The sequence below is a fragment of the Python bivittatus genome, unplaced genomic scaffold (assembly GCF_059951505.1).
Source record: "Python bivittatus isolate LINGU-HERP-01145 unplaced genomic scaffold, Pbiv_v1 ctg000020_np1212, whole genome shotgun sequence".
Classification (NCBI taxonomy): domain Eukaryota; kingdom Metazoa; phylum Chordata; class Lepidosauria; order Squamata; family Pythonidae; genus Python; species Python bivittatus.
In genome coordinates, this window is record NW_028277030.1 from 107,277,908 (window position 1) to 107,305,811 (window position 27,904).

The 27,904-nt window shown below is 37.3% G+C and overlaps 1 protein-coding gene across 1 annotated transcript in view; it reads left to right on the forward strand.

Annotated features, from left to right (window-relative positions):
* Positions 1 to 26,265, forward strand: part of ENAH (ENAH actin regulator) — a 95,905-nt gene extending 69,640 nt beyond the window's left edge. Inside the window, exons 5-14 of the mRNA XM_007433096.4 lie at positions 4,396 to 4,751; positions 14,263 to 15,024; positions 17,439 to 17,731; positions 18,067 to 18,197; positions 18,602 to 18,656; positions 18,881 to 18,929; positions 20,403 to 20,469; positions 21,038 to 21,116; positions 21,567 to 21,624; positions 22,925 to 26,265. Coding sequence (XP_007433158.1) covers positions 4,396 to 4,751; positions 14,263 to 15,024; positions 17,439 to 17,731; positions 18,067 to 18,197; positions 18,602 to 18,656; positions 18,881 to 18,929; positions 20,403 to 20,469; positions 21,038 to 21,116; positions 21,567 to 21,624; positions 22,925 to 22,962 — 1,888 coding nt within the window. The 3' untranslated portion in view covers positions 22,963 to 26,265. The remainder of the gene's footprint in view (positions 1 to 4,395; positions 4,752 to 14,262; positions 15,025 to 17,438; positions 17,732 to 18,066; positions 18,198 to 18,601; positions 18,657 to 18,880; positions 18,930 to 20,402; positions 20,470 to 21,037; positions 21,117 to 21,566; positions 21,625 to 22,924) is intronic.
* The last annotated feature ends 1,639 nt before the right edge of the window (positions 26,266 to 27,904 follow it).

Below are 27,904 nucleotides of genomic sequence, written 5' to 3' on the forward strand. Positions count from 1 at the left end.
GACCTCGTCTATGGGAAAAACTTTGGTGATTACTGTCCCTAATCCAGAAATTGCATAACTATTTTAAGATTAGAATAAGATGTGACCCACAAGGCCTATTATTTAACGCAGTTCCCATCTACAGGGGAGTTAGACTGCCTCCTTGTTCATAGTATACATGAATTCACTGGCAAATGAACTTTCAGATCCAAACTTTCATCCTCCTAGAATAGTCATGAATATTCCACTTCTCCTTTATGCAGATGATGCAGCTATCATCTCAAGAGCTTCAGTTGGCCTTAGAAGTGTACTTTATAGCTTAGTGCATTATTGCAGGGAAAATCATCAGAAGACTAAAATAGTGATCTTTTCTAAAACTTTTAGGAAGCTGCAATGGGTAATAGAAGGGCAGGAGATTAACCAAGTGAGAACCTTGAAATATCAATTTTGGCTTTCTTTTTGTAAAATAAATGATGACATGGTATAATATGTCATGTGTTGTTCATCTGAGGTTGTATTTACTTACTTTTGAGAACTGCTAAGGACCATATGATTTTTATTATGTCCTGATATGTAAAACCATAGAACTCAAAGAGGGTGTACTTTCTTTTTCACACGACTGTAGGTGTGGCCCTTCAGAACACAGGGTCATGGAATGCACTCATGAACTCTATGGTCTTGCAGGCTCAAAGAAGTACCTCAGCTATTTTAAAATCCTTTCACCAAAAGGTGGGGAATGTATCCCCAGAGCCTTAAAATTATTTACAGTCAAATCCTTGGCTCAGTTGCTTTAAGGATCCCAGTTTGGCCGTTATCCAAACTATAGACTGATGGAAATAGTGCAGACTATGTTTATAAGAACAGTACTTCAAGCTCTCAAATATGTATCTAATGTGATTCTGGGGCTACAGACTGGCCAGATAAGGATTGAGATAAGAGGCTAGCTACTAATTTTCAATTATTGGTTTAAATGCCTTTTCTTCCCAGCCAAGTTGATTCCATTTATTTTATTTAATAAATTCCTGTCCACTTGGACCCAAGCAGTTCTTAGAAAATTTTCATCATGAGGCCTCTCCCTTAATTTCCTGCATCTCTTCAAGTTTACTTAGGCTAAAAGAATTATCAGAGAAAGACTCTTAGATATTGAATGAGAATGAGAGAGACCTCATTCCAAAATATGTCCAAGCACAGTTTATCTAAGCCATATTTCTCAAACTCTGCACTGCGACCCTGCAGGATATTTTACTACAGGTGGTCCTTGTTCAACAACCACTCATTCAGCGACCATTCAAACTTACAATGGCACTGAAAGAGTGGTAGTTACAACCAGTCCTTGTACTTGTGGTCATTGCAATTTCCCCACAGCCACATGATTGCCATTTCTGGCCTTGCCAGTTTCCTACTAGCAAAGTCAATGGGGAAGCTGGCAGAAGGTTGCAGTGGTGATCATGTGACATCCTCGCTTAAAGACCCATGGTGATTTGCTTAATGATGACAACTGGGAGTGCTGGAATTTTTGTCACTAAGTGGCACAGTCACGTGACCTCGCACTTTACGACTGCATCGCTTAGCAATGGAAATTCTGATCGCAATTGCTGTCATTAAGTGAGGACTACCTGTACTTAATAAATGAAACTGCTACTGAGTTTGCTGGGGTACCTTGGGGCACCTCAGCACAGTTTGCAAACTGCTAGAGGCGCCATGAAAAAATTACTGAGACTCTAAGGGCACCATGATCCAAGAAAGTTTGGGAACCTCTGACCTAAAGTTTAACCACCCTAGGTGGAAACCAGCAATTTCATCATCCTCCAATTCAACAAAGATTTTTCTTCAGAGCCAGATACAGCAGTTTGCCTTCAGTACTTTTATGTGGGAGTTTTAACAAAGTTACTACAGTTAGTCGAACCTGCCCTTGTGGTGATGGTTCAGTTGAATCCATTCTCTATGTACTGTTTACATTACTCCTTTTGTAATGACACCTACAGAAGAATTATTTTTCCTTTGTTGTTACATGTTCCAGGAATTTTTTATTAATTTCCTGCTGTCAGATAAGAAAAGCCTTATTATACATAATGTAGCAAACCTCTACACAACAGCTATGAATGTGAGCAAACAACTGATTCCTGGTCTAGATGAATTAATATTTCTATATTGGTTCCATTAATCCTCAGTCATGTATGAATGAACTATTTGTTGTAATTTATTATCAATATTTTAGATTACTGGATTTTACAGTACACATTATTCCCACATTTTTTATTCATTGCGCTATAAAGTCAACATCAAGTTTTAAACTTCACCTATAACTAATTTTATGCTCCTCCTTTCTTACCTAGTTTTAATCTTTAGTTGTGGTTTTAATCTTGCTTATAAAGTATAATGCTGCATTATTTTATTTATGCATGTTATTTCTCTAGAGCTAGATCTTATATCTTATTTGAAGCTGGTCATAGACCAAAATAAAGTGAGACATATACTATAAAACTCTGTGGCAGTGGATAAACCTTCGATATGCATTTATTGTCTCTGAATCTGTGCAGAAAGAACCATTGCACTTTGACAAAACACTATATGAAAGTCCTTCAAAGCCAGTGGGCTATTTCATTATTCTAAGAATACAATGCTAATATATCTACCCGTAATCTAACATTATCAGAGGCTTGACATTCTTTCATTAAACCAGATTGTGCTGGATGAATTTTTGAAGGATGTACCTTCTGTAAAATTTGTCCCCAAGCTGCTGTCAGAGTCCATTTAACAATATCAGACAGTAACTTTTCATAGAATCCTTTTCCATTTTCAGAATGACCACTAAATAAGCCTCATGATATGATAAAGGCAGAATCTCTTTATCAAAAGTTTCAGTATATCGCTCTTAAGCCAATCTTTTTTTTTTTTGCTACTTTGATGGGAATCCCTTCTAGCTCAGTAGTTTTTCCAGTTTGTGTTGTTTTAAAAGTATAAAATATTTCTTGCAGTTAAAGATATGACTAAATCCTTTGAATGTGCTCCAAAACTTTGGGAAGATTTACTGGTTTCAAAAAATCATCCATCTACTCCAAAGATATCTCTACATTTGTTGAATATAAACCTGAATAAAGCTCTGTATATTGAGAGAGAATTAATGCATTTATCATCCCTGCAGAATCTCTTATTCTAGGCATTACATTACTTTGTTTTATCTGTTTCAAACAAGAAGTCAGCAGTTACCAGTTTTTCTCATGTTCCCAATATATTCGCTTTAAGGAATGTTCAGTACTGAATGCATATAGCACAATTTAACAGCTCTAAAGATATTATTTGGTTCCAAAGTATGATTTGTAGTGTTAACATTCAAAGCTTTGTTTACATCTTCTTCTAACTATTATGTAATGTTTTATTTTTTCCCCTCCAAGAGGCTTAAGTTATTGTCTTACCATGTATAAATGCTTTAAATGCATGCCAGGTGATTCTCACATTTGCTGCTTTATTTGAAAAAAAGAGAAAAGAACGTTCTTTATTCCCTGTTGTCTAGCCATGAGACATACTTGACTGGATTCTTTATGCTTTTTTTTAGAACTCTTGAAGGCATGTCATTATCATTGATATCATTAGTTATTATCTAGTATGCTCCAAAACAGCTGTCTTCCTAGGTAGCTACAAAGTATTAACACATTCACAACTCAAAAGAAAAGAAAAGAAACCAAAAAGCCACAATACAACATGATTTGGACTGTGGCATAATTAGAATATTGTAGTTCCTTATGTTATGGCTTACCTATTAAATTTGAAAAAAGTGTACTCTAGCTGTATTTTCCCTAAAGGTATACTTTATGGCTATTTCTTTATTCTGCTGTTCTGTTAAGAATATGTGTACTTTTTAAAGTCATGTTTAAATGTTTTATGACAAGTGCAATACTAAGCATGTGGAATCATTTTGGAAGACTTCAGTATGTTCTATTCTGCCACCCAATCATGCTGAACCTCTTCTGGACTCTGCTGTTCTGTGGGGTGTCCAGAGGATTTTCAAAAATAAGTTCTCCAAGTTGGAAGTCATTCATGGTCTTCCAGCCTAAAACAGGTCTGTTTCATTTGGAATGTTATTCCATTTGCTGGAGATTCATCATCCTCAAGAGCAGTTTGAATATTGCAGATACAACTGGTGAAAATTGACTCTTTCAGCAGAATTGTGTGGGCAAAAGTCTGCCCATAGATAATATGGAAATAGTAGCAGAATACTATTCATGTTAACTAGTGCTTCTGGATCAAAAAGCAAACTAAAGAGTGAACTAAGAAATGCTGCTGTGGTTATATTCTAAAGTATATAAGACCGAATCTTTTACCATAACATCCTGTGTATTTAAATACTAATGACTAAGTTCCTATCATTCTGATTTAAATACTTCATTTTAACACTTCTTATTTTCTTTATTTTAGACAATTGCAGGAACAGCAACGACAAAAAGAGTTGGAAAGGGAGAGGCTGGAACGGGACAGAATGGAACGTGAACGACTGGAACGAGACAGACTAGAGCGAGAGAGGCTAGAACGAGAAAGGCTAGAAAAGGAAAGACTGGAACGAGAACGATTAGAACAGGAGCAACTGGAGAGGGAGCGGCAGGAGAGAGAAAGGCGAGAACGAGAGTGGCAAGAGCGCCTAGAAAGAGAGAGGCAAGAACGAGAAAGACAAGAGCGGGAGAGATTGGAATGGGAAAAGCAGGAAAGAGAGCGGCAAGACCAACTAGAAAGAGAGCAGCTGGAATGGGAAAGAGAGAGGAAACTGTCAAGTGCTGGTAAGAATTTTCAAAATTTTTAAAGTACAGGTTTTGTGATTAGCTGTACTTGACAAAAATAGATATTAAAATTACTTATTTCCCGTTTACTTATAAGTTGGCTGATTTCCAAAAGCAATTAAATTCAGACCAAATTTATTCTGCTTTTGAAATATAAAGTGTGTCAGTGTGACAATATTCATACTGAGTTTTCAATATATAAGTATCTGGAGGGATTGTCATATCTCAAGAAGCGCTTACTTAATATTAATTAGTAAACAAGTAGTTTTTCACTTAATAAGTTAGCCTAGCATTCTCTACACAAGAACTATAGATTCTGTGCTTTAGAATGAATTGGAATAGCTAGGTGAGAATGATGACCTGTTATTTATTGGAAAAAACTTTTTTTTTTTAACTTGAGGAGTTAAAATTATAAGTAATGGCATTGTGTCATATTTGAGTGCTCCTCAAATTTTATTTCTTATAAATAGTAAGTTTTGCAAGAAATAATGCTCATTAATATGAATGCAAATTTTATGGCCTCATTAAAAGCATGTGCCATCCTGTACATATTGTACAATCAGAGGCATAAAACTAGCAAAACCTCATGAAACATGACACTTGTACAGCATCATGGTTGCTATGCAGATACAATTCCCATGAGACTAGAATGTAAATATTTTTGTTCCAACTTTGTTCCAAACTTTGTTCCAAAATATCTGTACCTTGTTCTTTATATAAGTCTGTAAATCCATGTTTTTGCAATTCAATATTCTTGTTATTAATCCTGGTGCCAGAATTTAAGATCTCTTGCTTCGTTTCATTTCAAGTGCTTTATTTCGGTTACCTAGTTTCCTATTCTTGTCTTTTTTATGCTTTTCTATTCCTTTTGTCTTAACTGTAGCCTCTTCTGTCATGCCCAATAAATAGGCAGCCACTTTCAACTTTCAATCTGGGCAATGTGCTTTCAGGACCTAGAGGTGCTTTCAGGACCTAAAATATGATTGAAGTTATTTTCAAATCAACTGGACATATAGGGGAAACATTGCATGTATGACACAATATGAATTATAAGTTAAGCTGAAATGTATATACCGCATATTTAATAGCTAGATTCTCTGGCTGTTTTATGAACTAACTTGATAACAAAGGATAAACTTTGACAGCTAGTTGTCTATGTAATTGCATGAATAGCATGAGAGTTTAATAATGTTACTAGGCAGATTGCATGAAGATACTTGCTTAAATCTTTTGGCAGCTATATACATAGTATTTTAGATTAAGCATTCCATGGATGTAAGTTGTATTGTCAGTTCATATTTGATTATTACATGTTTTACATGAACAGAAAATTGAGTCAGACTTGTTTTGGGAATGTTATTGTACAGTTTGCATTCTTTCAAAGTTTTCTGTTTCAAAAAATTACTGTAGAACTCTGCAGCATAAAATTATTTTCAGTTTTCAGTGGAGGCATATATATGCGTGTGTGTATTTTCCCTTGAGGTTGAACGGCTCAGGGATTTGTGTGCCACAAAATGTAACCCATATTTTAGAATTATAAGAACAGCTTCTAAGAGCTAGCTACAGCTTGTTGTCTAGTCTGAACTTGGCCATAGTATAGTTAGTTTTAATTGTGGTTAGTGAAAACTAATTAAAAACCATAGCTAAAATAAAACGCAATTAATAAACTGCCATAAATCTTAAATAGAACCAGAGCTTCTCACTACAGGTAGTCCTCACTTAACAACCGTTCATTTAACAATGGTTTGAAGTTACAACAGCCTCGGAAAGGGTGCTTCCGTCCTTCGTAAAATGTCCCCCCCGCAGTCACTTGGCTGCATTTCGGGCACTTGCCAGCTGGCTCACATTTATGACCAGTTGCCAAGCACCCTGCATTCATGTGATTGCCATTTTCAATCTCCTCTGCTGGCTTCCCCAGCTTCTGCGATCTGCAGGAACAGAGTTCAAATCGTGGAGATTCAAGCTCCATTTCTGCAGCCCCATGAAGGATTTCTCCTCCATTCACAGAGGGTAGGGGAAACCCTTCGTCGGGCTGCAGGAATGTTTGAGAGTGAAAGGGCTGCCTGCTGGGAGGATTTCAGCTCCATATGGAGCAGGCAGCCCTTTCGCTCCGTCTGCTTAAAAATCCAGGAGATTGCTTAACAACCGCAACCAGGAGTGCCCGAATTGTGGTCGTTGAGCAAAGTTGCCTGGGCATCTCGCTTAACAACCGCCTTGCTCAACAATCGAGATTCCAGTCCTCATCGTGGTCATTAAGCAAGGACTACCTCCATTACCTTGAACGACTCTATACATACAGTCATGTGAAGAAGTACACCCCATGTAATTTTTTTTTCTTTTTTTAACATATGTAGATATATCAGTATTTTGTCTTCATTCAAACAATATATAAAGATAAAGGTTATGTAATTGAACAAAAAAAGACCTATGAAAAATTGACTTTGCAATCTTTTATTCAACAAAAAATTGACAGATATGCCATTTGATTCTGTGGAAAAAGTAAGTACATTCTTGGCTCTAATACCTGGTATTGCCCCCTTTGGCAGAAAAAAAAAACCCCTCAAGTAGGCGTTTCTTATAACTACCAGTCTCTGACATTGACTGGGAGAAATTCTTTTCCCACTCCTCCATGCAGAATTTTTTTCAGCTGTGTGAGGGGTTTCTTGCATGCATAGCCTGTGTCAAATCACCCCACAGCATCTCAGTGGGATTTAGATCCAGGCTTTGATTCCAGAACCCTCCATTTCTTTTCTTTTCTTTTTTTTCCCATCCATTCCTTGGTGGAATGTTTAAGGTCATTACCACGTTGCAAGGTCCACTTTCAGTTGGTCTCACATTATCCTCAAGCACCTTCTGATACAATGAAGAATTCATAGTGGATTCTATGATGGTAAGCTGCTTAATCCCTGACGCAGCAAAGCAGCCCCAAACCATAACATTTCCACCACCGTGCTTTACAATTGGTGTCAGGTTCTTCTGGTGAAATGCTGTCTTTGGTTTCGCCAAACATGTCTTCTGGTACTGTGGCCAAATAACTCTATCTTTGCCTCATTTGTCCAGAGCACATTGTTCCATAAGTCCTAGTCTTTGCCTAGGTGTTCATGAGCAAACTTTAGTCTAGCCTTGATGTTCTTTTTTGACAGCAAAGGTTTACTCCTGGCACACCTCCCTTAGATGTAATTTTGCAGATTCTTTCTAATGGTAAACTTAGGTACTTTGACATCAGTTGTGTTGAGAGTTACCTGTAGGTCACATGATGAAATTCTGGGCTTCTTTGAGACTTCTTCCAGCATCTTGTGTTCTGCTCTTGGGCTGAACTTGCTGGGACAGGCAGGCCTGGGCAAGTTGTCAGTTGCTTGAAAACTTCTACACTTGTAAATGATCTGGACAATGGAATGATTTATGTCCAATTGTTTGGCAATCTTTTTAAATCCCTTCCCAGATTCATAGGCATTGATAACCTTCTTTCTGAAGGCCTCAGAGAGCTCTTTTGATGTAGGCATGGTGATGCTACACACTTCAACAACAAAGAGCAAATCAAACTAAATGAGGTTTAAATAAGATAGGTTCCTCCCAAAACCTCTCTAATGATGTTCTAATCGTTTGCACCTGATCTGGTGCACCTGATTCTAACTTTAAGTATGGGGGGGGGGTATTTACTTTTTCCACATGCAAAATTTGCATTTATGTTTATTTAAATTATACAATGGACTACAAAATGTAAATGGTACATAATATTTGTTGTATCTCCTTTATCAATATTGTTGAAATTATCAAATATCTGAATGTTAAAATATGTAGAAAAAGTAAAAACTTTCAATGGGATGCACTTATTTTTTCACATGACTGTAAGCCCGGAGAGTGAGTGATGTCAAGCTCATTCTCATCATGCTAAACCATGAATCTAAACATGTAGTACTAGTACCTTATAGATTTGTAGAACCTTTTTTGTCTTGTAGTAAAATCTGATTAATTTGTGCAACTTTGTAAATGTCTATTATTAGCTGATATTTTTTCCTAGCTTTCCTTCCCACACTCATTACTCATTATTCAAAAATATCAACTGCTTAAAAGAACAGATTATTTCAGCTAGAAAAAATAGGTCCTGCCTTTTAATCTAAAAAGTCTTCTTAATCTGACAAGCAGACATACAGCTGTTTACATGTTGAATTTGCAACAGTTCCTTTGCCCTACTGTATTTCCTGTTTCAAATTAATAGTGTTGTTTTAGCTACTTACTTCAGAAAGAATACTTTTATTTTTCATGCTTTTCATAGAATATTTATTTGAAATGTGATATCTACTTTCTTTAAAGGAAGTGTGAGATTTTAGCTGCAATTTTGTACTTATTGTTTACAGTAGTTGGCAGCACCTAGCCAACTTGTCTGATTTTAAAAAGCTAAGGAGGGTCAAAGCTGATTAGTACCTGGATGGGAGACCACCAGAAAGAACAGAACTTTAGGCCAGACTGGGAAGTCTACAGCTTATAGGAAGGCAATGGCAAATTGTTTCTGTGTTGTTACCAAGAAAACCAGATGGATACTGTATGTTTATGTATTTACTAGGAGCTGATGTCATCCTAAAAGAGCCTTTATTTTTTTAGTGTTCACATAAACCAAATGAGGGAAAATCCCATTGGACTCAGTGGGATTTAGTTCTGAATAAGTACAGTGGTGCTTAAAAGTTTGTGAACTCTTTTGAATTTTTAATGTTTCTGCATAACTATGATTTAAAATGTGATCCGTTCTCCACACAAGTCCTAAAACTAGATAAAGAAAACCCAATTAAACAAATGAGTAAAAAACATTATACTTGTTCATTGATTGATTGAGGAAAATGATCCAAAGCTACATATTTGTGTGTTGCCTTGTGAACCTTTGCTTTCAGTAACTGGTGTGCCTCCCTTGGGCAACAATAACTACAACTAAACATTTTTGATAACTGTCAGTCAGTCCTGCACATTGGCTTGGAGGAATTTTAGCCCATTCCTACTTACAGAACAGTTCACAGCATGGGTTTTCCACCCCATATTTACTCTCAACTGCCTTCCAGGCAAAGGAAATTTTAAACAGAGAGTCCTAGATATCAGTGCCCAAACAGACATGGAGTTATTGGCAAAAAATAGATCTTTAAATTGACTGGCTAGGAACAAAACCATTTTCCAATTCAAAAAATACCTGTCAATGGGTTTAATGCAATTCTTAAGAAGGGCCTATTCTAGAGCAAGATTTGAGTTGTTGGATTCCATGGCCAAATATGGGCACTTCCATCACCTGCCATATCATGAGTGGGCTGCTCTTGAAGAAGGCACCCTTGGTGTCTTGTACCAATTCTGCTTTCTAGTTCCGTGTTCTCAATCCCAAGACCTGGCCATTGGATTCTTGGCAACCCTGGTTTCAGACTACTGCTGCTTAATGCTAGATTGGCCTGTAATAAGACTCTCATTCAATATCTTATTTTGGAGGAGAGGGCCAATCTGGCTTGTATTACCGAAACTTGGGGGAGCATGGAAAGGAGTCATCCCTTTTATAAATGTGTCTCCCGGGATTCAGATGTGGCATCAGCCTCAATCCCAGGGCAGGGGTGAGCGAACGAATGGCTGTTATCCAGGAGATTTTTGTGGCTTTCAGAGGCAATGTCCCATAGATAACTAGATGTGAGATCCTATTTGTGAGGTTAGGAAACAGATGGAATTGCTGCTTCTCTTCAAGTATCCTCATCTGAGCTGCTCAATTCAATTGTTGGGCTGGTGGTAGAATGTCCCAGGCTTATGGCCCTAGGGGACTTCAGTCTACCATCCTTTGGCACTGGAGTGGCTCAGGACCTCATGACCACCATAGCAACCATGCACCTGTCCAGTTCATCAAGGACCTGATACAGTGGGCGTCATATGCTGGATCTATTTTTGTTTCAAGGCAGTGGCAACGTGATCTGAAGTTGGGGAGTGTTTCTGTGTATCCCTTGTCATGAACAGATGACTCTGAATGCTTTGGAATTCCTGCTATCTGCTTTCCCCATCGGGAGGTGAGACTTATTCATCTGAACCACCTCAGATATCTGATGGACCTAGTTTGGTTTCAGAGGGCACTTGGTGGAATTCCTGAGAATCTGGTGCACAGTTTAGCTAAGGCCTTAATCACTTCGAATGAGGTTGTGGCAATGGCCTTAGAAGACTTGATTGTGCCTGGGTGGCCTCTCTGTTTGTGGACCCTGGAGGGCCACTTGGTTTTCAGAAGCACTCCATGAAATGAAATGCCAGAATAGATGTCTAGAACAATGTTTGAAGAAAAGAAAGAATGAATCTGACCATACACAGGTAAGAGCTTTTGTTAAGGACTACACTGTGGCAATAAGAGCAACAAAACAGGGATATTTTGCTACCCTTATTGCGTCCACAGATTGCCATCCAACAGCCCTATTTAAGGTGACTCAGTTCTTGCTGGAGACAATCAGGTTGGAAAATCATTTGCAGGACTGCTGTGAGGGTTTTTCATTGCATCTTTCAAATAAAATTGCTTAGTTCTGCTTGGATTTGGGCTCTGATTGTGCAGGTCCTATGGAGTTGGCTGAGGTATGATCTGACATGGTTAACTGGGAATAATTTGATCCTGTTAGACTTGAAAAAGTGGACAGGGTCTTTGGAGTTGTGAGTGCATTCACCTGTATTTTAAACCCATGCCATTCCTTGTTAGTTAAGTCCTCCTGGGAGATAGAATGTGACTGGATCCAAGTGGTGGTGAATTATTTCTTAAGAGAAAGGGAGAGATCCCACCTGTGCTTAAGGAAGCAGTGCTCTACCCTCTCCTCAAGAAGCCAGTGCTGAATCTGACCATGCTGGGTGATTTCTGGCTTGTCTCCAACTTTTCCTTCTTAGGGAAGGTCATCAAGAAAGTGGTCACACTGCAGCTCCAAAAGGTCATGAATGAAGTGGATTTTCTGGATCCCTTTTGGTCAGGTTTCAAACCTAGTATAGTACAGAGATGGCATTGGTAGCGTTTGTGGATGACCAGTGGTGGGAGTGGGATAAAGGTATTATATCCATTCTGGCCGTCTTTGATCTCTTTGCAGCCTTTGATACCACCATTTATTCTATCCTTCTGGACCAGCTCAGAAGTTTGGGAATGAGAGGCATGCTGTTGAGGTGGTTCTCCTCCTTCCTCCAGGGTTGGTTCCAGGCAATGTTGATAGTAGCCTAAGGCCCCTTTGTAGGGTGCCTTAGGGTTTGGTTCTTGTTCCCATTCAACATCTATGTGAGACCACTGCGTGAGGTCATCTGTCAGTATGGGGGTCAAACATCTGTATGCTGATGATACTCAACTGTAAACTCTGAGCCCTCCAGGTGATGCTGTTGAAGTTCTTTCTAAATGTCTAGAGGCTGTAAAGGTCTGGCTAGGGAAGAATAGGCTCAGACTTAATCCTTATGAGACTGAGTATTTGTGGATTGTGGTACTGAGAGAACTGTGGAGATGGCCTTGAAGGGAATATTCAGAAGTTGATGCAGAAACAACAAAGGCAGAAGCATTCCTTAAGTCCTGCGAAAGAAGATAGTGTTAAGAAGAGATTCAGGCTGGCTCTTCACTGACACAATGCAGTATCAGAGGGAGAAAAAGTAAAACACAAGCCGACTTTCAAGATTCTGTTACTATAGCCTATCTTAATAAAACATAGTTCTAATTTTCCAGTGGAGTCAGTTTTCTGATCTGGTCTCATAGATTTGGAGATGTTTTACCTTTGGTTGTGGATTGGGTTGCACTGTCCCTATCAGATGGTATGCAGTTTGGAAGTCTACCTAGACTTATGGCTTCTGCTGGAAGAGTAGGTGGCACTCTGGGCTCAGAAGGCCTTTGTATAGCTCCATCTTGTATGTCAGTTGTTCCCACTCCTGGATCAAGACATTTGGATTACTGCTATGTACTGTACATGGAACTGTCCTTGGTGACCACTCAGAAGCTTCAGCTGGTCCAGAATGAGACAGTGCAGGTAGTTATGAATGTACTCAGTATCCCCGTGTAACAGCTGTACTCTTTGAGCTGCACTGGTTATCACTGCACTTCTGGGTGCAATTCAAGGTGCTTTCTTACTTGTAAAGCCCTTCATTGATGCAGGGCCAGGTTAGTGGAACATCTGCCTTGTCATAACTCCCTGCCAAGTAAAATCTGACATAGTTAACATGCTTCACATCTCATCGTTTAGGCAGTGTCATCTGGCAGGACCTAGGAAGTGTACAGGTAGTCCTCGCTTACCAACCACTCATTCAGCAACAACTGTTCAAAGTTGCAGTAGCACTGAATGAGTGGTACTCGCGACTGGTCCTCAAAGTTCTGGCCATTGCAGTGCCCCCACAGTCACATGATTGCAATTCAGACACTTAGCAACCAGCTTGCACTTAAGACAGTTGCAGCATCCCATGGTCATGTGATCGCCATATGTGACTTTCTCTGCCAGCTTCCGACAAGCAAAATCAATGAGGAAGCTGGTAGGAAAGGTTGCAAGTTGCTCTGGTAAGTCCCCCCCGCCCCCGGCCTTCCTGTGCATGGTGCCACACCCTCCTCCCCTTGGCCTCCCTGCACTTGCAGCAACCCACGCCCTCCTTCCCTCAGCCACCCTGCGCTCACACCGCACCAACCCTTCCCCCCATGTGTGAAGCCTGTGCCGGGCCTCCCAGGGCCTCCCCCACCCCCCTGCAGCAGCCCCGCACTCCTTACCTGGGACTCACACCACTTCCTGCTTAACAACGGGTGCATCTTGGGGTTACAGCAGCAACCAGGGCTGCCTGGATTGCCATCACTAAGTGATACAGTTACATGAGGTCGTACTTTATAACCATGTCGCTTAGTGATGACAGTCCTGGTCCCAATTGCTGTTGTAACCCAAGGACTACCTGTACCTTCTCTGTTGCTACTCCTGCCCTTTGGAACAGCATCGTTCCCCCTGAGATTCAGTTAACCCCAACCTTGCCTGTCTTTTGGAAGGCATTAAGCACCTGTCCCCCGCTCCCCAGCTTTGAGTCCAGGACTGGTATGATTCATGGGATCATTTTTTCCTGGCATTTATGTCTTTGTATGTTGTTTTTATTATGTTTTTAATATTTTGTTTTATTACGTGGTTTTTATTGATTCGTTATTATTGATGTACACCATCCTGAGTCATGTGCTGAATAGGGCGGCTATGTAAACAAATAAATGAAGTTACCACACTTGATTCCAACCAGCTAATTTTTCTGATTACATTTTGAAAGCATATTCTGTAATGCAGCTTCTTTTGTAGAACATAGTTGTAATTTCATATATTGACGCAAATATACATGGCAAAAATGGAAAGATTGTTGATACCGTATAAACTCTCCTAACAGTAATTTACTTGTGCCTAATCCTCTGGTACTAACTGTAGTCTGCATTGTAAATATCGTTTGAATGCTGGTTTTGTTGCTTCATTAGCTCCCTTTTTCTCTTTCTCTCTCTCTCTCTCCTCTTTTATCCTGCCTTTGCTGATGCTATCCATCTTCTGTCCAGCTCCATCTTTTGACAACTCCCTGTATAATACTTCACTTCCTGAATATGCCAGTTGCCAGCCTCCTTCAGCACCACCTCCTTCATATGCTAAAGCAATGTCAGACTCTACTCCGGACTATGCTATAGTGACTTCTGCACAATCGATTTCTTCCCCCCCTACACCACCACTAAGGCACTCTGCATCACGTTTTGCTACATCTTTGGGCTCCGCCTTCCACCCTGTTCTTCCCCATTATGCTACAGTTCCTCGTCCAGTAAATAAAAATTCTCAACCACCTTCACCTGTAAACCCTCCTGCCTCTTTGCCCCCAACCACCAAGTCAACTACTTGGTCAGCTTCCAGTTTTGCACCCCTTCCTCCTTCACCTCCTGTAATGATTAGCAGCCCCCCAGGCAAAGCCACTGGCCCAAAACCTGTTCTCCCAATTCCTGTTACTGTTCAGTTATCCCAGATGTCCCCCACTGCACCTAATGGTCTTCCAGAATTGGCAAATTATTCAGTTCCTTCACTACCTACCTCAGGTTCAGCACCACTACCACCATCTTCCTTTCAACCTCTCTCAGTCTCTGGACTTCAAGCTTCCTCTCCAAGCTCCCCTAATGCCTCAGCTCCCTCATCCAAGCCTAGTGTTCTCCCTTCTCCCTCTGCAGCTCCCCCTGCCTTTGTTGAGACCTCTCTAAACTCTGTGCTGGGAGACTCCTCTGCTTCTGAGCCAGTCTTGCAGATAGCCTCTCAGCCGGCTGAACCTACGTCCCAGCAGGGTAAGGTTTCTGATGTTGATACTAACTGACTAATAAAAAATGCACTAAACTAATTTGCATCCCAAACTTGATTTATCCTGAAGAACTAACACTTTGAAAGCTGTCATAATCTCAATATACCCAAAAAAAGTTTAGCAAGATGTTAAATTTAACAGTGTGTTACTTTGGAAAAACACTTTGAAAGGATGGTTTGCCTACTGGCTGAAATAATAGTTTCTAAATTCTTATTTATGGGGAAGGGATGTACTGAAAGTAAACACAAGGCTCAATTATTAAATGAAAAATTCTGACAGTGAATTGAGATTTTCTTATTTTAATATTATTCTTTAAAATATTTAACTTTATTTTCTCTTTTCTTTTGAGAGTTTTTCCATTGGGATTCTGTTGGGAGTAGGGTGGATTAGAAATGGGGACAGACAGGCAGACAGATGTTTGTTTTAATTCAGGTCATCTATGTATATGGATAACTTTAAGTTCCCGTTATTTAATATATTTAGCTGAAAATTCTTAAGAACCTAACTGATGCGTTTATAAATTACTTTTGTAACAAATTCATTGTCCTTCTATCATATTTACCCGAAAGGAAGATGAGGGTTTTTTTTTCTCCAAATGGGATTGAAATGAGAGAGTTATATTACATTTACAGTAAATATTGTAATAGAGGCAAAGGGAACTCTTCAAGAAGGAATAGGTATGAGGACACTAGTCACTGTACACATGAGTGTCTATAGTGGAAAGCCTGTCTATCATGAAGGCTTTTCCAGGGTTCGCATCCTGATTTCTAAAAAAACAGAATTCTCAAATCATGAAGAGAACTTCCACATACAGACAGGTTCTCCATTACAGACATTTATCTTCAAACATTACAGAAAGCAAAGAGAAGAAAGTAAGTTTACATAAGGACTGAATAGGACTAGAAGTCTTAAGCACCTATCTCTGGAAGTAACATCTGTTGAAATCTGTGAGACTTACAGAATAAGCATGAATAAATTTGCTTTGCTTTTGCAGTCCAACACACATGCTTCTATTTATCTGTTTCATTTTTGCACACAGTAGAAAAAAAATCAAGCCTTTTCCTAGTACACAAAGAATCTCTCCCCACTTTCCACTACTGCTACACAGAATAGACTAGGTGAAACAGATCCGTTTTCAGCATAGTAACAGCTCATGCATGCTTACTTATGAGTAAGAGCTATTGAACTTTGCGGGATATACCACAGAATAAACATACATAGGCTTATGCTTATAAATCATAGCTTTCTACAGATAGATTCTTTTTGTCTGTTTGAGTGTTTATGGGCTTGTGTGGGAGAGAAAATGTATGTATATATGCAAATGGGGAATCAGTTAATTTAATAAATAGGGAGCTTTTTTTTACAGACAAATTTAAATTGTAATCATTAATTTAATATCAATTCATTTCATTCCCTTCATTTTTTGGGGGAAGTGCAGCCTCTGACTAATGTGTACATGCATACAGATATATGTACATACATGTCACATGCACATATTTGTTGGTGAAAATAAATCTTCAGAATTAGTTTCCTTTGGGGTTGGCAACTCTGGTTGATAAGGAAACTGAGCAGTGCCCAACATTTTTGCATGTATTTATAATCTTTTTTTTTTCTCTTTAATGTTTTTTTCTGGAGAAATGTCTGAAATTCAAGGTCATATTCCTATCGGGTAAATATCACTATGCTTTTGAGATAGACATTTAAGGGTTCACTTTTTCCAAATAAGTCATAGTTCAAGAGTAGGCAAACCCTTAACAGAGTTGTGATAGTCTATATTCCCAGGCAAAACTATATCCCAATTATAGAATATTTTTATTTTCACTGATGCTGTTGGGGGAAATAATCATTCCATCAACATGTTAAAATCTTCTAACACACTAATGTATGCTTTATTAATACTTCTGGGGAAAAACCAAAGGCATGAAATGTAAATAGAAATAGAAATATTATTTTCTAAGTATTTTGTTTTTAAACATGCTTAAATGATAGAATTGGAGGAACTGAAAATATAGATGTACTTTTTAGGCATACAGAAGAAGCACACATTATATTATTTTATGATGATATTGCTGTAGTTCAATTTAAATATATACCTTAACAATAAAAGCTTTACCATTGTCATGCTTGACATAAATCTTATTTTCATCATTTATTTCCTTTTAAGAAATTTTGAGTGCTGCTTTTCCAAACTGAATTGTTCATGTTAATTGAAGCATATGAATTAATATAGCTGAATGTTTTTTCTGAAATGATATTGACCAATTTCCTAATGAGAGCCACATTAGTATATGTGGGGTTTTTTTTTCATTTGAAGTAATATAGAATTCGTTCTTTTGAATTTCACTTGCTATCTCAATTTCTGTATTTGGTTTGTGTATGTGTGTGTGTATTTTTCATTAGGTATTACACAAGGACCACCTGCACCCCCTCCCCCTCCCCCACTTCCATCTGGCCCTGTTCAGTCCCCATCGGCAGTCCCACCTCCCCCTGGACCACCACCTCCTCCACCTCTTCCACCATCAGGGCCACCTCCACCACCACCTCCTCCCCTTCCTACTCAGGTTCCTCCTCCACCTCCTGCTCCTCCCCTCCCTGCTACTGGCTTTTCCATGGGATTGATGTTTGAAGAACACCGACCTTTAACAGGACTGGCTGCTGCTCTTGCTGGAGCCAAACTTAGAAAAGTATCACGGGTAAGTGCAGTTCAAGTTTTTAAATTCAATTTAAAATCTTAATTTCAGATTTCCATAATAATGGCAAGAAGTGTCTATAGAACCTTGTACATTAACTGTAGTATATAATGTTCAGATACAGTCTAATAGCAGCTGTGCTTTTTCATTTTTCAGCCACATCCAGATTAATTATTCAAAAAATTGTTCCTAGGCTATTCTGATATGTGATGTGTTACTTTATATATATATTTAAAATAGGCAGCTTGGTAGTATCTTTCCCACATATTTCAGTGCCACTATACATTCTTAATAATAATGCTACCAACATCACTGTTTTTCTGCACGATCACTTATAGAATGAAGACTCTCCTGTTCCAAGTGGAGGAACAAATTCTTCACCCAAAACAGATACTAGTCGTGGAAATGGGCCACTGCCACTTGGAGGAAGTGGATTAATGGAAGAAATGAGTGCTCTACTTGCAAGAAGGTAAGAATTTAACTAGATTCTTTTTAAAAAATTGTGTGTACCTTTGAGTGAGTCATGATTCTTGGTGACTACCTAGAGAAGTCAGTGCAATTTTCTTGGCAAGATTTTGGAAGTGGTTAGTCACTGTGTTCTTCCTAGGCTGAGAGTGACTGACCCAAAGTCACCCAACTGGCTTGCGTGAGGCAGGACTAGAACCCACAGCCTCCTGGTTTCTAGCCTAGTGCCTTTAACCACTACACTGGGTCTCAACTAGATTTTCACAGAACTAAAAGTGATATTACAAAGATCCATGGCAAGACCTGTTCTCTTATCACTTTTCTTCAATGTTTTATGTTAGAAAAGACAAATAAGAGAGTCAGATATTGGCAGATAGTAACCAAATACACTTTTGTCCTTACTTGAAGGAGAAGAATCGCTGAGAAGGGATCATCAGAAACAGAAACAAAAGAAGAAAAAAATGTAAGTTGACCAATACTGTGGCAAATTATGTGACATTCTGCAATCAAAATGTTATAGAAATTGTGTAAATGAAAAATACGGTTTCCATATTTCAAATTTAATAGATGAGTTAGAAATTTTAGAATTATGGTTTTCATGTTGGTTCTGGAATTGTGAGCCTTTTTCCTTGAGTCATAAATTTAAGCATATTTGTAAAATACTATATTTGTGTCTTATTTAAACAGGAAGAACCAGAGCCTTTAGCTCCCAAGCCTCCTTCAACAAGCACACCTGGTAAGCCATATAAATTGTGTAGTGTGGGTTTTCATAGCTGACAACTTTCTCTGTGTATAGTATTCTAATATATGACATAAAGTTGTGGTAAATAATTTTGAAGTTGGATTTTTTTTTCTTTTGCTTATGTTTAATATAGTTCATACAAGAAAAAATGTATCTCTATATCCAGAACTCAGTTATGGTTTAAGAAAGCAAAATCATAATCTGTATTCCTTTTCATTCAGTGCATTTACATATTTCAAGTGTTTATTAGAAAGTTCCTAATATGTACATTCCAAGCATTCAGTGCATAAATCATTTAATCTATGGAACAGCTGAGCTTGATGGCCATTCCCAAAATGATGAAACATGCATGCTTCAGAGATTTTGGTCCATATACTGAATAAAAAGGTTTGATTTGATCGATGCACAAAACAAGGCTCTTTTGATCTGAGCAGAAATGTTTGTGGAGAACAGAAAAAAGCCAAAGGGAGGAGGAATGGAATAAAAGAAGAGTGTTTTCATCTGAACAGAAATGGTTGGAGGGGAATGGGGAAGGGACATTCCACTGACTCCCAGAATGCTTCCAAGTGCAGTTCAAGGTACTGAGTGTCACCTATAAAGCCCCCTGTGGCATGGGGCCAGGTTATTTCCAGCACCTCTCCCCAGTTGTTTCTATCCATCCCATTAGGTCTGGCAGCAGATATATGCTGTGGGTCCCTTCATTAAAGAATATCACCCTGCAGAAAACAGGACTTTTCTGTCTCTGTGCTTGCCCTGTGGGAACCCCCCTCAGTTTGCCCAAGATTAGACTGGCCCCAACCCTGCTGGATTTCCGAAAAGCGTTAAAGACCTGGATGTGTTCCCAGGCATAGGGGTCAGGAATTAGTTGGGAGCCCTGGGGTGTTTTTAATTGACTACATTGGTAGTCATTATAGGTTTATATATTAGTTAGTTTTTGTTATTATTTTGTACAATGTTCTTACCTGTTGTTAGCTGCCCAGAGCTGCTACAGTGAGATGGGCAGCCATATACAATGAGATAGAGGGAGGGAGGGAGGGAGGGAGGGAGGGAGGGAGGGAGGGAGGGAATTAGGGGCAGAAGGCAGATAGATAGGATATGAGGTTTTGGGACATTGGCAGCAGCAGTTGAAGGGAGGGTAAGAAGGGTAGTTGCTGGGAAAATGGGGGCCAGAAGGCCATTGGGATATGCCATACTAGGAGCAGCTGATAGAGGAAATGGGGAGACACATACCAGTCTTGTCTTTCTTGTTCACCTGGATTTTGTTTTGTTCAAAGCTTGGAACAACCAAAGTTTTTTGTTTTTGTTTTGTTTTTGTTTTTACCTACGTTTCAGTTCTGCCAACCAGTGGCTGATTCAAAGCAGTTCAGCGGAAAACACTGTTCTCTCTTTAAGCATGATAATTTCTTGCTTGTGCGAGAATTATCCAGTGCATGTAAACCTAAAAGTCAGAGATTTTATTTCCTGCAGAATTAACAAGAAAGCCTTGGGAAAGAACAAATACAGTGAATGGAAGCAAATCACCTATTATCTCAAGGTATTTATCACTTGTTTTAAAAGGTATTTACATTCCCCACAAATGACTGGAATAGAAGAATTTTAAGTTAGATTTAATTAGTAGCTTGTATATTTAGAAAGAAACATAAAGGCAAGAGAAGAAATAAAGCATATTTTTAGTGTTTTAATTTGTCTTTTAGAAATATATATTTTTTAACCATGGAAAATATCCCTTGAAATATACCAAGGTGTGGGAAGGAAAAAAAATGTTCTTGGCTTTCTTGGACACCAGCTATTGAAACACTGGAAATTTTGCAATGAAGCCCTTCATGAAGTTTGATTCAAATGCTATAGATTTTTTCAGACGTATTTATTTATTTCTATTTTTATGACATAATTAGTTCTACATAGCTTATCTTAGTTGCAGCTGGAAAAGATAACTTCTGGTTCTCCAGCTATTTTATATCTCAATCCTTATAATCCCTGGTTAGCGCGTTCAATTTCAAGTATGCATTAAGAAATTGTTTGGAAAAATTGCAGTCACGATGAACAGTGTGATGTCATAATTTGTTGCATGCAGTTCACTTGAGCACTGTTTTTGTTTATAGACCAAAATCTGCATCTTCTGGGCAACCAAATACTAATGGAGTACAGTCTGAAGGACTAGACTATGACAGATTGAAACAGGTAGATATTTTCTGCTAGAATATAACTCCATAGCCTAATATGGCTTATCGTACACTTTTTCATTAAGTATTTTATTTCTATACTGAATCAGCAGTGTTTATGATTAAAAAAACTATGAAAATAAATTACAATTATCAATGAACACACAAGAATTTGAATTGTGTAGTCCTAGAACATTTTATCATAAGATCTACGGAAACAGTGCCCCCCAACACCAGAGACTTATAAAAATGTTTTAACCAGACATCGACATTTGTACAATTTGAGCGTGTGAACATACAAGTTTATAGGCACATAAACCCTGTGTAAAAGTAAGGAAAATGTTTCACCTAGACTGTTGAAAACTTTAATTTGGTTATATCAAAGAACAAGACACTATTTTTGTTCAGCTTTGGCAGTTCTGAGTATCTTTGGGGAAAAAATTAACTTAACCTTGTTCTAATACCATAGGATATTTTAGAGGAAATGAGAAAGGAATTAACAAAACTAAAAGAAGAATTAATTGATGGTAAGTATATAAATTTGTGATTATTGTGTGTGTGTGGGGAGTGTTTAGTGCAATTCTAGGAATGGGTTAAAAGTTTGAAAGTTCCATTTGACCCATTCTCCCTTCCTAGTCCTTCACTATCATAATTCCAGTTTTTATGATTTGAATGGATCAGGTAATGGTTTTCAGTTCCATAGGGAACTATCCAAGTTTCATATCAATCATTTTTATTTAATTTAATGACTTCATTTTGTAACTAGTTTTTGTAACCATCTCTTCCCAAGGTGTAGTTTACAACAGGAAAATAATATATCAAAAACGTATTATTATTTATTTATTTATTTATTTATTTATTTAGTAAAATTAATATGGCCGCCCATCACACACAAAGTGACTCACATTAAATATAAACAATTTTAAGTACAACTTACTACAGAATCAGTATCATAATATACTTCAAAATTTCCTTTGGCAATAAATATCATAAAAGTTAAATGAAGATTCAGGGAGAAACAAGCCATTACTTGATTTTCCCCCCTAACTATACAAAGATAGGCAAGAGGTGCAATACAGTAACACCTCAATTTTATGAGCCCTCATTCAGTGGGCTTTGGATGCAATGGATAAAATATAAGTTTGGACTTCATCCTGAAATAATGGAAGAATGCCACTGTTTGGCAAATCTGTCCAGACAATGTGTATTATGTAAAATTTATATAGATTACCCAAAAGATGTACATCATGTACATTTTAATCAGTTACATAACTTGGATTTAATAGACATCCCTTACCCTCAAATGATCCATTTAATTGAGGCTTTACTATATTATAGCCATACTGAAGCAATGGCAATAATCACCTGGATTTGCTTCATTGATGCCCATGAACAGTAGCAGCAAATAAAGAGATTCCCTAAAATCTTTCTTCTATATATAGTCATAATCATTCTTTTTTTTTGTTGTTGTTAAGGCTTTATGCAGGTGACAAATATCTTCAAATTTACCTCTCACATTTTTATGCCTCTTCTTCAGCTTGCTTCACTTTACTATGCATTGTGAATAATTGTTTTTACCTTTTTGTCTCTTGATTTTCATCAGATTTCATTTTGATTATATCCCCTAAAACAAACAGTGCTATTTGTCCAAATACAGTGTTCTACAACCTGGCCACATAATTTCCTATTTACTCGATAAATCAAACTTGTAAATATTGTGAATCACATGCTATAATATAATAATATATAGACAAGTTTTTCCGAAGTATCAGTTCACATCTCTTCATCAGTTAACAGACTTTTTTTCCCCCCCATTGTCCAAATCAGCAATTCGGCAAGAACTAAGCAAGTCGAATACAGTGTAGAAAGATTAGGACTAAGATGTTTGGACCACTGGTCTTGGCACAAAATCAGCTACATTTTGTGAGCTGCTGGAAGAAAATGGAAACATATTATTGGAAGACGGAGAAAACAAGATTCTGAACTTTTAGACAACAATATGGTGATACACTATTTCCTTTTGCTGCTGTTTTCTGACTTTCAACAAGATGGAAAATAGTCTTAAATTGTGGTAATGATTTATGCAGAAAATTATAAACCTGTTAGGCAGGTGCATTGAAATGTTTCATATCAATATTGAAGCTGCATATTTACAGTGCATTAAGTTTTTAAAAAAGAGAAAAACTTAAGGAGGCTTTTCAGAGAGGTTTTCTTAATGGAGAATTTAGCAAGTGATACTGATGTACAATTGTATCTCAGGTAGTCTTCCTATCACATTAGGTATTTCCTCGGCTAAAGACAAAACATGACTTCAGTTCACAGCATAGATACTATAAAACACAATATTGATGAATGAGAGATCCAGGGTATGATGGTATATTGAATATTGGATTCTTAGGATAAGCAAGCCTCTCTGGTTAGCCTTCATGAAGTTTTTAAAAGAAAAATGCAAATGCTGCCCAGATTATAAAGATAAAGATGCCTTCCTAAAATGATACGCTTTACCAAATCTGAGACTTCTCTAGAATACAAATCAATATGATCAAATGTAAATCGTTAGATTGTTAGAGACTTACTATAGGTTTTTGAGCTTTTAAGATTTATGCATGCAGACATTTTTGTAATATAAATAATCACAGAGTTGGCTTTTAATTTAAATCATTCTTGCATGCCACAAATATTAAATAGCCTTTTTACAGTGAGGCCTAGTTAATGCCCAGGCAAAACTTGGGGAGGTGTTGGGTTGGGAATTGGGGCGACTTTTTTATTTAAACAATTTGTATTAATTGCTGCACTATTTTTCCTTATATTGCATGCATGTGTAATAATAAGGAAAATGTGATTTATCAGTAAACATGTTAAATAGAACCAGGTACTTAATACTTTTTGTATCATTTCATTTGTATTTCAAACTTAGTAATGTTTCAGTAGCAGTTCTTGAAACCCTGCTTTTTGCTTCTTTTCTCAGCTTGATATAAAATTAAGCATTAAGCATCAGGATAATACTTAGAAATTTTTAAAACAGGCAAAGAAAAGTAATAGCATATTATTTTCACATTGGCTACCTTCATTTGTTTATTGAATGAAATTCTGGTATGATCCTAAAATAAACCATGTGTTATTTTTCCATCCTTCTTCATCACTGACCTTAATGAAGTTTGTTTTAATCTGAATTTGTAAATGATCAGTGTCAGTAAGGTGAGAAGAAAAGGGATTGGGGGAAAAGTATTACCCTATTGATAATTTTTTGGGTTGCTCCTGTTTTTGTCCTTATGCATTGGATTTAGTTATTTAATAATTAAATATTGACATGTGGAAATTAAAAAATGGAAAAAGTCTTAAGAATTGATGTAGCACAAATCTAGTTTTAGGGGAAAAAATTCACATATCCAGTTTTATCTCCTACCCCATTTATACACTTGCATTAAAATATTTTTAAACTTTTGTGAATAAACTTTGAATTAATTAAATTTTGTGATTTGGAAAACAAAATATATACTCCCCATTACATCTTAAATTCTCCATGCTGCAATAGTGGCATATTGATTTTATGACCTATGCTGATTTCAAAATAACTTTTGAGTTTAATTACTTGCTATCTTAGTTTACCCAGTTAACATCCAGTTTAGTTCACAAGAAAGCTTTAACTAGCATATCTTCCCTGAGTATTGGACACCAAAGCAAATGAACGGCCTTTTTGGCTATTTACAGGCAAACAGTCCTGTTTTCCCTCTTTGTATAAGACAGAAATATGGCTTATAAAATGTAATCAGTGGCCATGTCTTTAAATAATTTCTGTACATCCTTTAATTGAAGGCATTTAAATCTCAAAGCAAATAATGTTGCTTGAAATTAAGAGGAGGCATTTTCATCTTTCGAAAGTAATGTATGTTTAAGCAGTATAAGCTAAAATGCTTATTCTTGTCAGAAATCATGTTTGATTTTGTTTGTAAAGAAAATTCAAAGATGGGCTCGCAGAATATTAAACATGTAAGTGGTCCAAAGGTAATAGCATTAAGTTACTAGATTGTGAATGAAACTGGTTAATGCACTAAACATTTTGTGCCTTGGTCTAAAGTTAACATGAGTTCTGTATAAAGGGAAAAAGAAAAATGAAACCGAGACCTTGTCTTTCAACGTGCATAGTTAACATGTTCCTGAAATAGACCATTTCAGGAATCTCAGTTTAGTTAAACTGTTAAATCAGGCTGTAGTACTGACAATTATGCCATTGCCAGATATTCCTGTAAGTAAAATTAGCTACAGGTTATTAGATTCTTTTAATAATTTTTCTTTGAAAATGTAATGATGGTTCCTGTGCTTTTGTAAGTGGATGCCTTAAGCTGAATATGGTTTAGGGGATCACTTTTAATTCCAGGAAGGCAATGCTTTCCTCAACACTGTGATCTGATCTGTGATAAACCTGTCCTACCATATACAAATGGCTAATAAAGTCAACTGAATACAAACTGAATGTACAAATCTTAGTGCTGGTGCTGAAATCTCTTCAGAGTTGTCATGAAACAAAGTTCATTGTTCAAAAGATTTGCAAGCATCAAGTGTCAATCAAAACTGAAGATGAAACACTAATGAATGTTACAGTTTCATGCATTTACTTTTACTTCTTTTTGAGTTTCTCAGTTAATTCTTTGCTATTTTTACCATATTGTGTCATTTTAAAATTTCTTAAATGCTAACGCTGTTTTGTTTGAGCAGAAGAAATAAAATTGCAATATATACATGCTCTTACTATTGTTTGTGAAACTTCATGTTGTTGGGGGGTGGGACTTAACACTCTTCTTTACATTACCTTTATTGCCCTTCTGAATCCATAGCATATTAAAAGTACTACCTCAACAGTGTAACAGAAAAGTTCATAATTCAACACTGATACTGAATGTTCATGTTGATGTTGTTTCTCCACATTGATTTCTCTTCACGTTGTTTCTTTATCCTCTAAAATGTGTAAATAATTCCACAAAATAACTCCCAAAGTTTTGCCCAAAGCCTTTACCTTTGTTCAGATCTTCACAGTGAATTTCCTGGTTGTAATCCAATAATTTCCATCCTTTTTTCCCTCCTCTGGCATTTTGCTTTGTCAAGTTATTGTACAGTTAAAATTGCTCTGGAAACAGGTTTCTAATAAAATTGTTTATCACATTAGATAATTCCATGTATGTGATTTGACAAGACAGATCCTTATAAAAAAATGCTGTTGTTGTAAAAAGCTCTGTGCTTTTAAAACACTTTTTTTTTTAAAAAAAGTAAAAGACAAGGATTGCATTAATTAGTATAACAGAATTTTAAATTTCATTAATGAATTTTGATTACCATAGTGTTAAATAGAGGGCATGACTGAATATCAGCAGAATACTGTGATGAAATGGGTAAGTTGTGAAAAGCTACATTGAAGGAAGGGAAGTGAGAGATAATTTGTAGATTATTGACGGGATGGATAGTAGTATGATGGATAATTGTTAAAATACTAAGGGTGTACTGTATTTACAAAAGAAGAACTTCACTTTGAGATTTCTTTTAATGGGAAGTGGTATAAAACATTTTTTTTAAAAAAAGATTTTCACCAGATGCCTACTTGTGAATTGGAGCTGGGAGGGGAGGTTCCTTATATTCAGAGGCAAGCAAGTAGCTACAACAGAGGAAGGAAAATGGGGAAATTACTGCAGTATCATCTTATCATCCTTCTTAAACCACTGGTCTTGGCACAAATCAGCTATGTTTTGTGAGCTGAGTGTTTACAGTAGATAACCTCCTCTATTGTCTGAGGCTTTTCATATATACGGGAACTCTAGAAAATCAGGATCCTCAATTTTGAAGAGCCTCTCTACATGGAGAGGATTTTTATGGCAAATAGTTACTCTCTTTCTGTGGGGAGAATGAGAAGAAAGTAGGACTAGAACTCCTGAACATACGTATAAGAGATGTGGACTAGAATTTTTTCCACGATTAAAACTTTCCACTTCAGACAGATTTGGCAGTTAGTGTTGTATGATACTTGCATTTCAGGTGATTATTTATGGAGATGTTAAACGTACATTGCAATTAGATATTTATTGCCTATTACCTAATATTGTTTCCAACATTCGAATAAAAATATTTTTTCTCCACATATCCAAGCTTTTAATTTCTCTGAATCCAATGTTCAAACCTCATAATTTTTAAAAATTCTTATTTTAAAATTTATTTATTTAATTTGTTATAACCACAAATACCAAAGTCTTTCAGCAGTTTATCATTTTAAAAAAAAATCAAGAGATTAAAAATCAGATGGCCCTGGTACCACAGGGCCAGCTTTGAAGTTGTTCAGAAAGGGCACTTAGTACAATTGTGTCAACTGCCTTACCAAGCTTCCTATTCCAAGTACCAACCATGGCATCAACAAATCTCTAGTGGATTCAGTCCTAAACGCTTCCAAGTTCTCATAGAATCCAATTGGACTCAAAAACTTTCTGGCAGGCCATCTAATTAGACTAGTCTCCCCTACAGAGGTGAGATCAACCCAATGGTGATCCAGTCATAACAACAGGGAAACCTGAGATATCACCACCTATGGAATACTTCTCTGATCAGAACAAAGTTATTGATAGGATAATCAGCTCTTGTGTTGGCCCTATTACCAACTAGGACACATCCATTGTAGTCATGTCTCAAACCAATCCCAATGTGGGTATTGACATCCCTGAACATCATAACCATATAAGTCTCTGGCACCAGCTCCAAGGCCAGGAGGACTGTCAGCTCAGTCAGGCATTCTATTACACAAGAGTAGAGCTGATACACAACATCCCA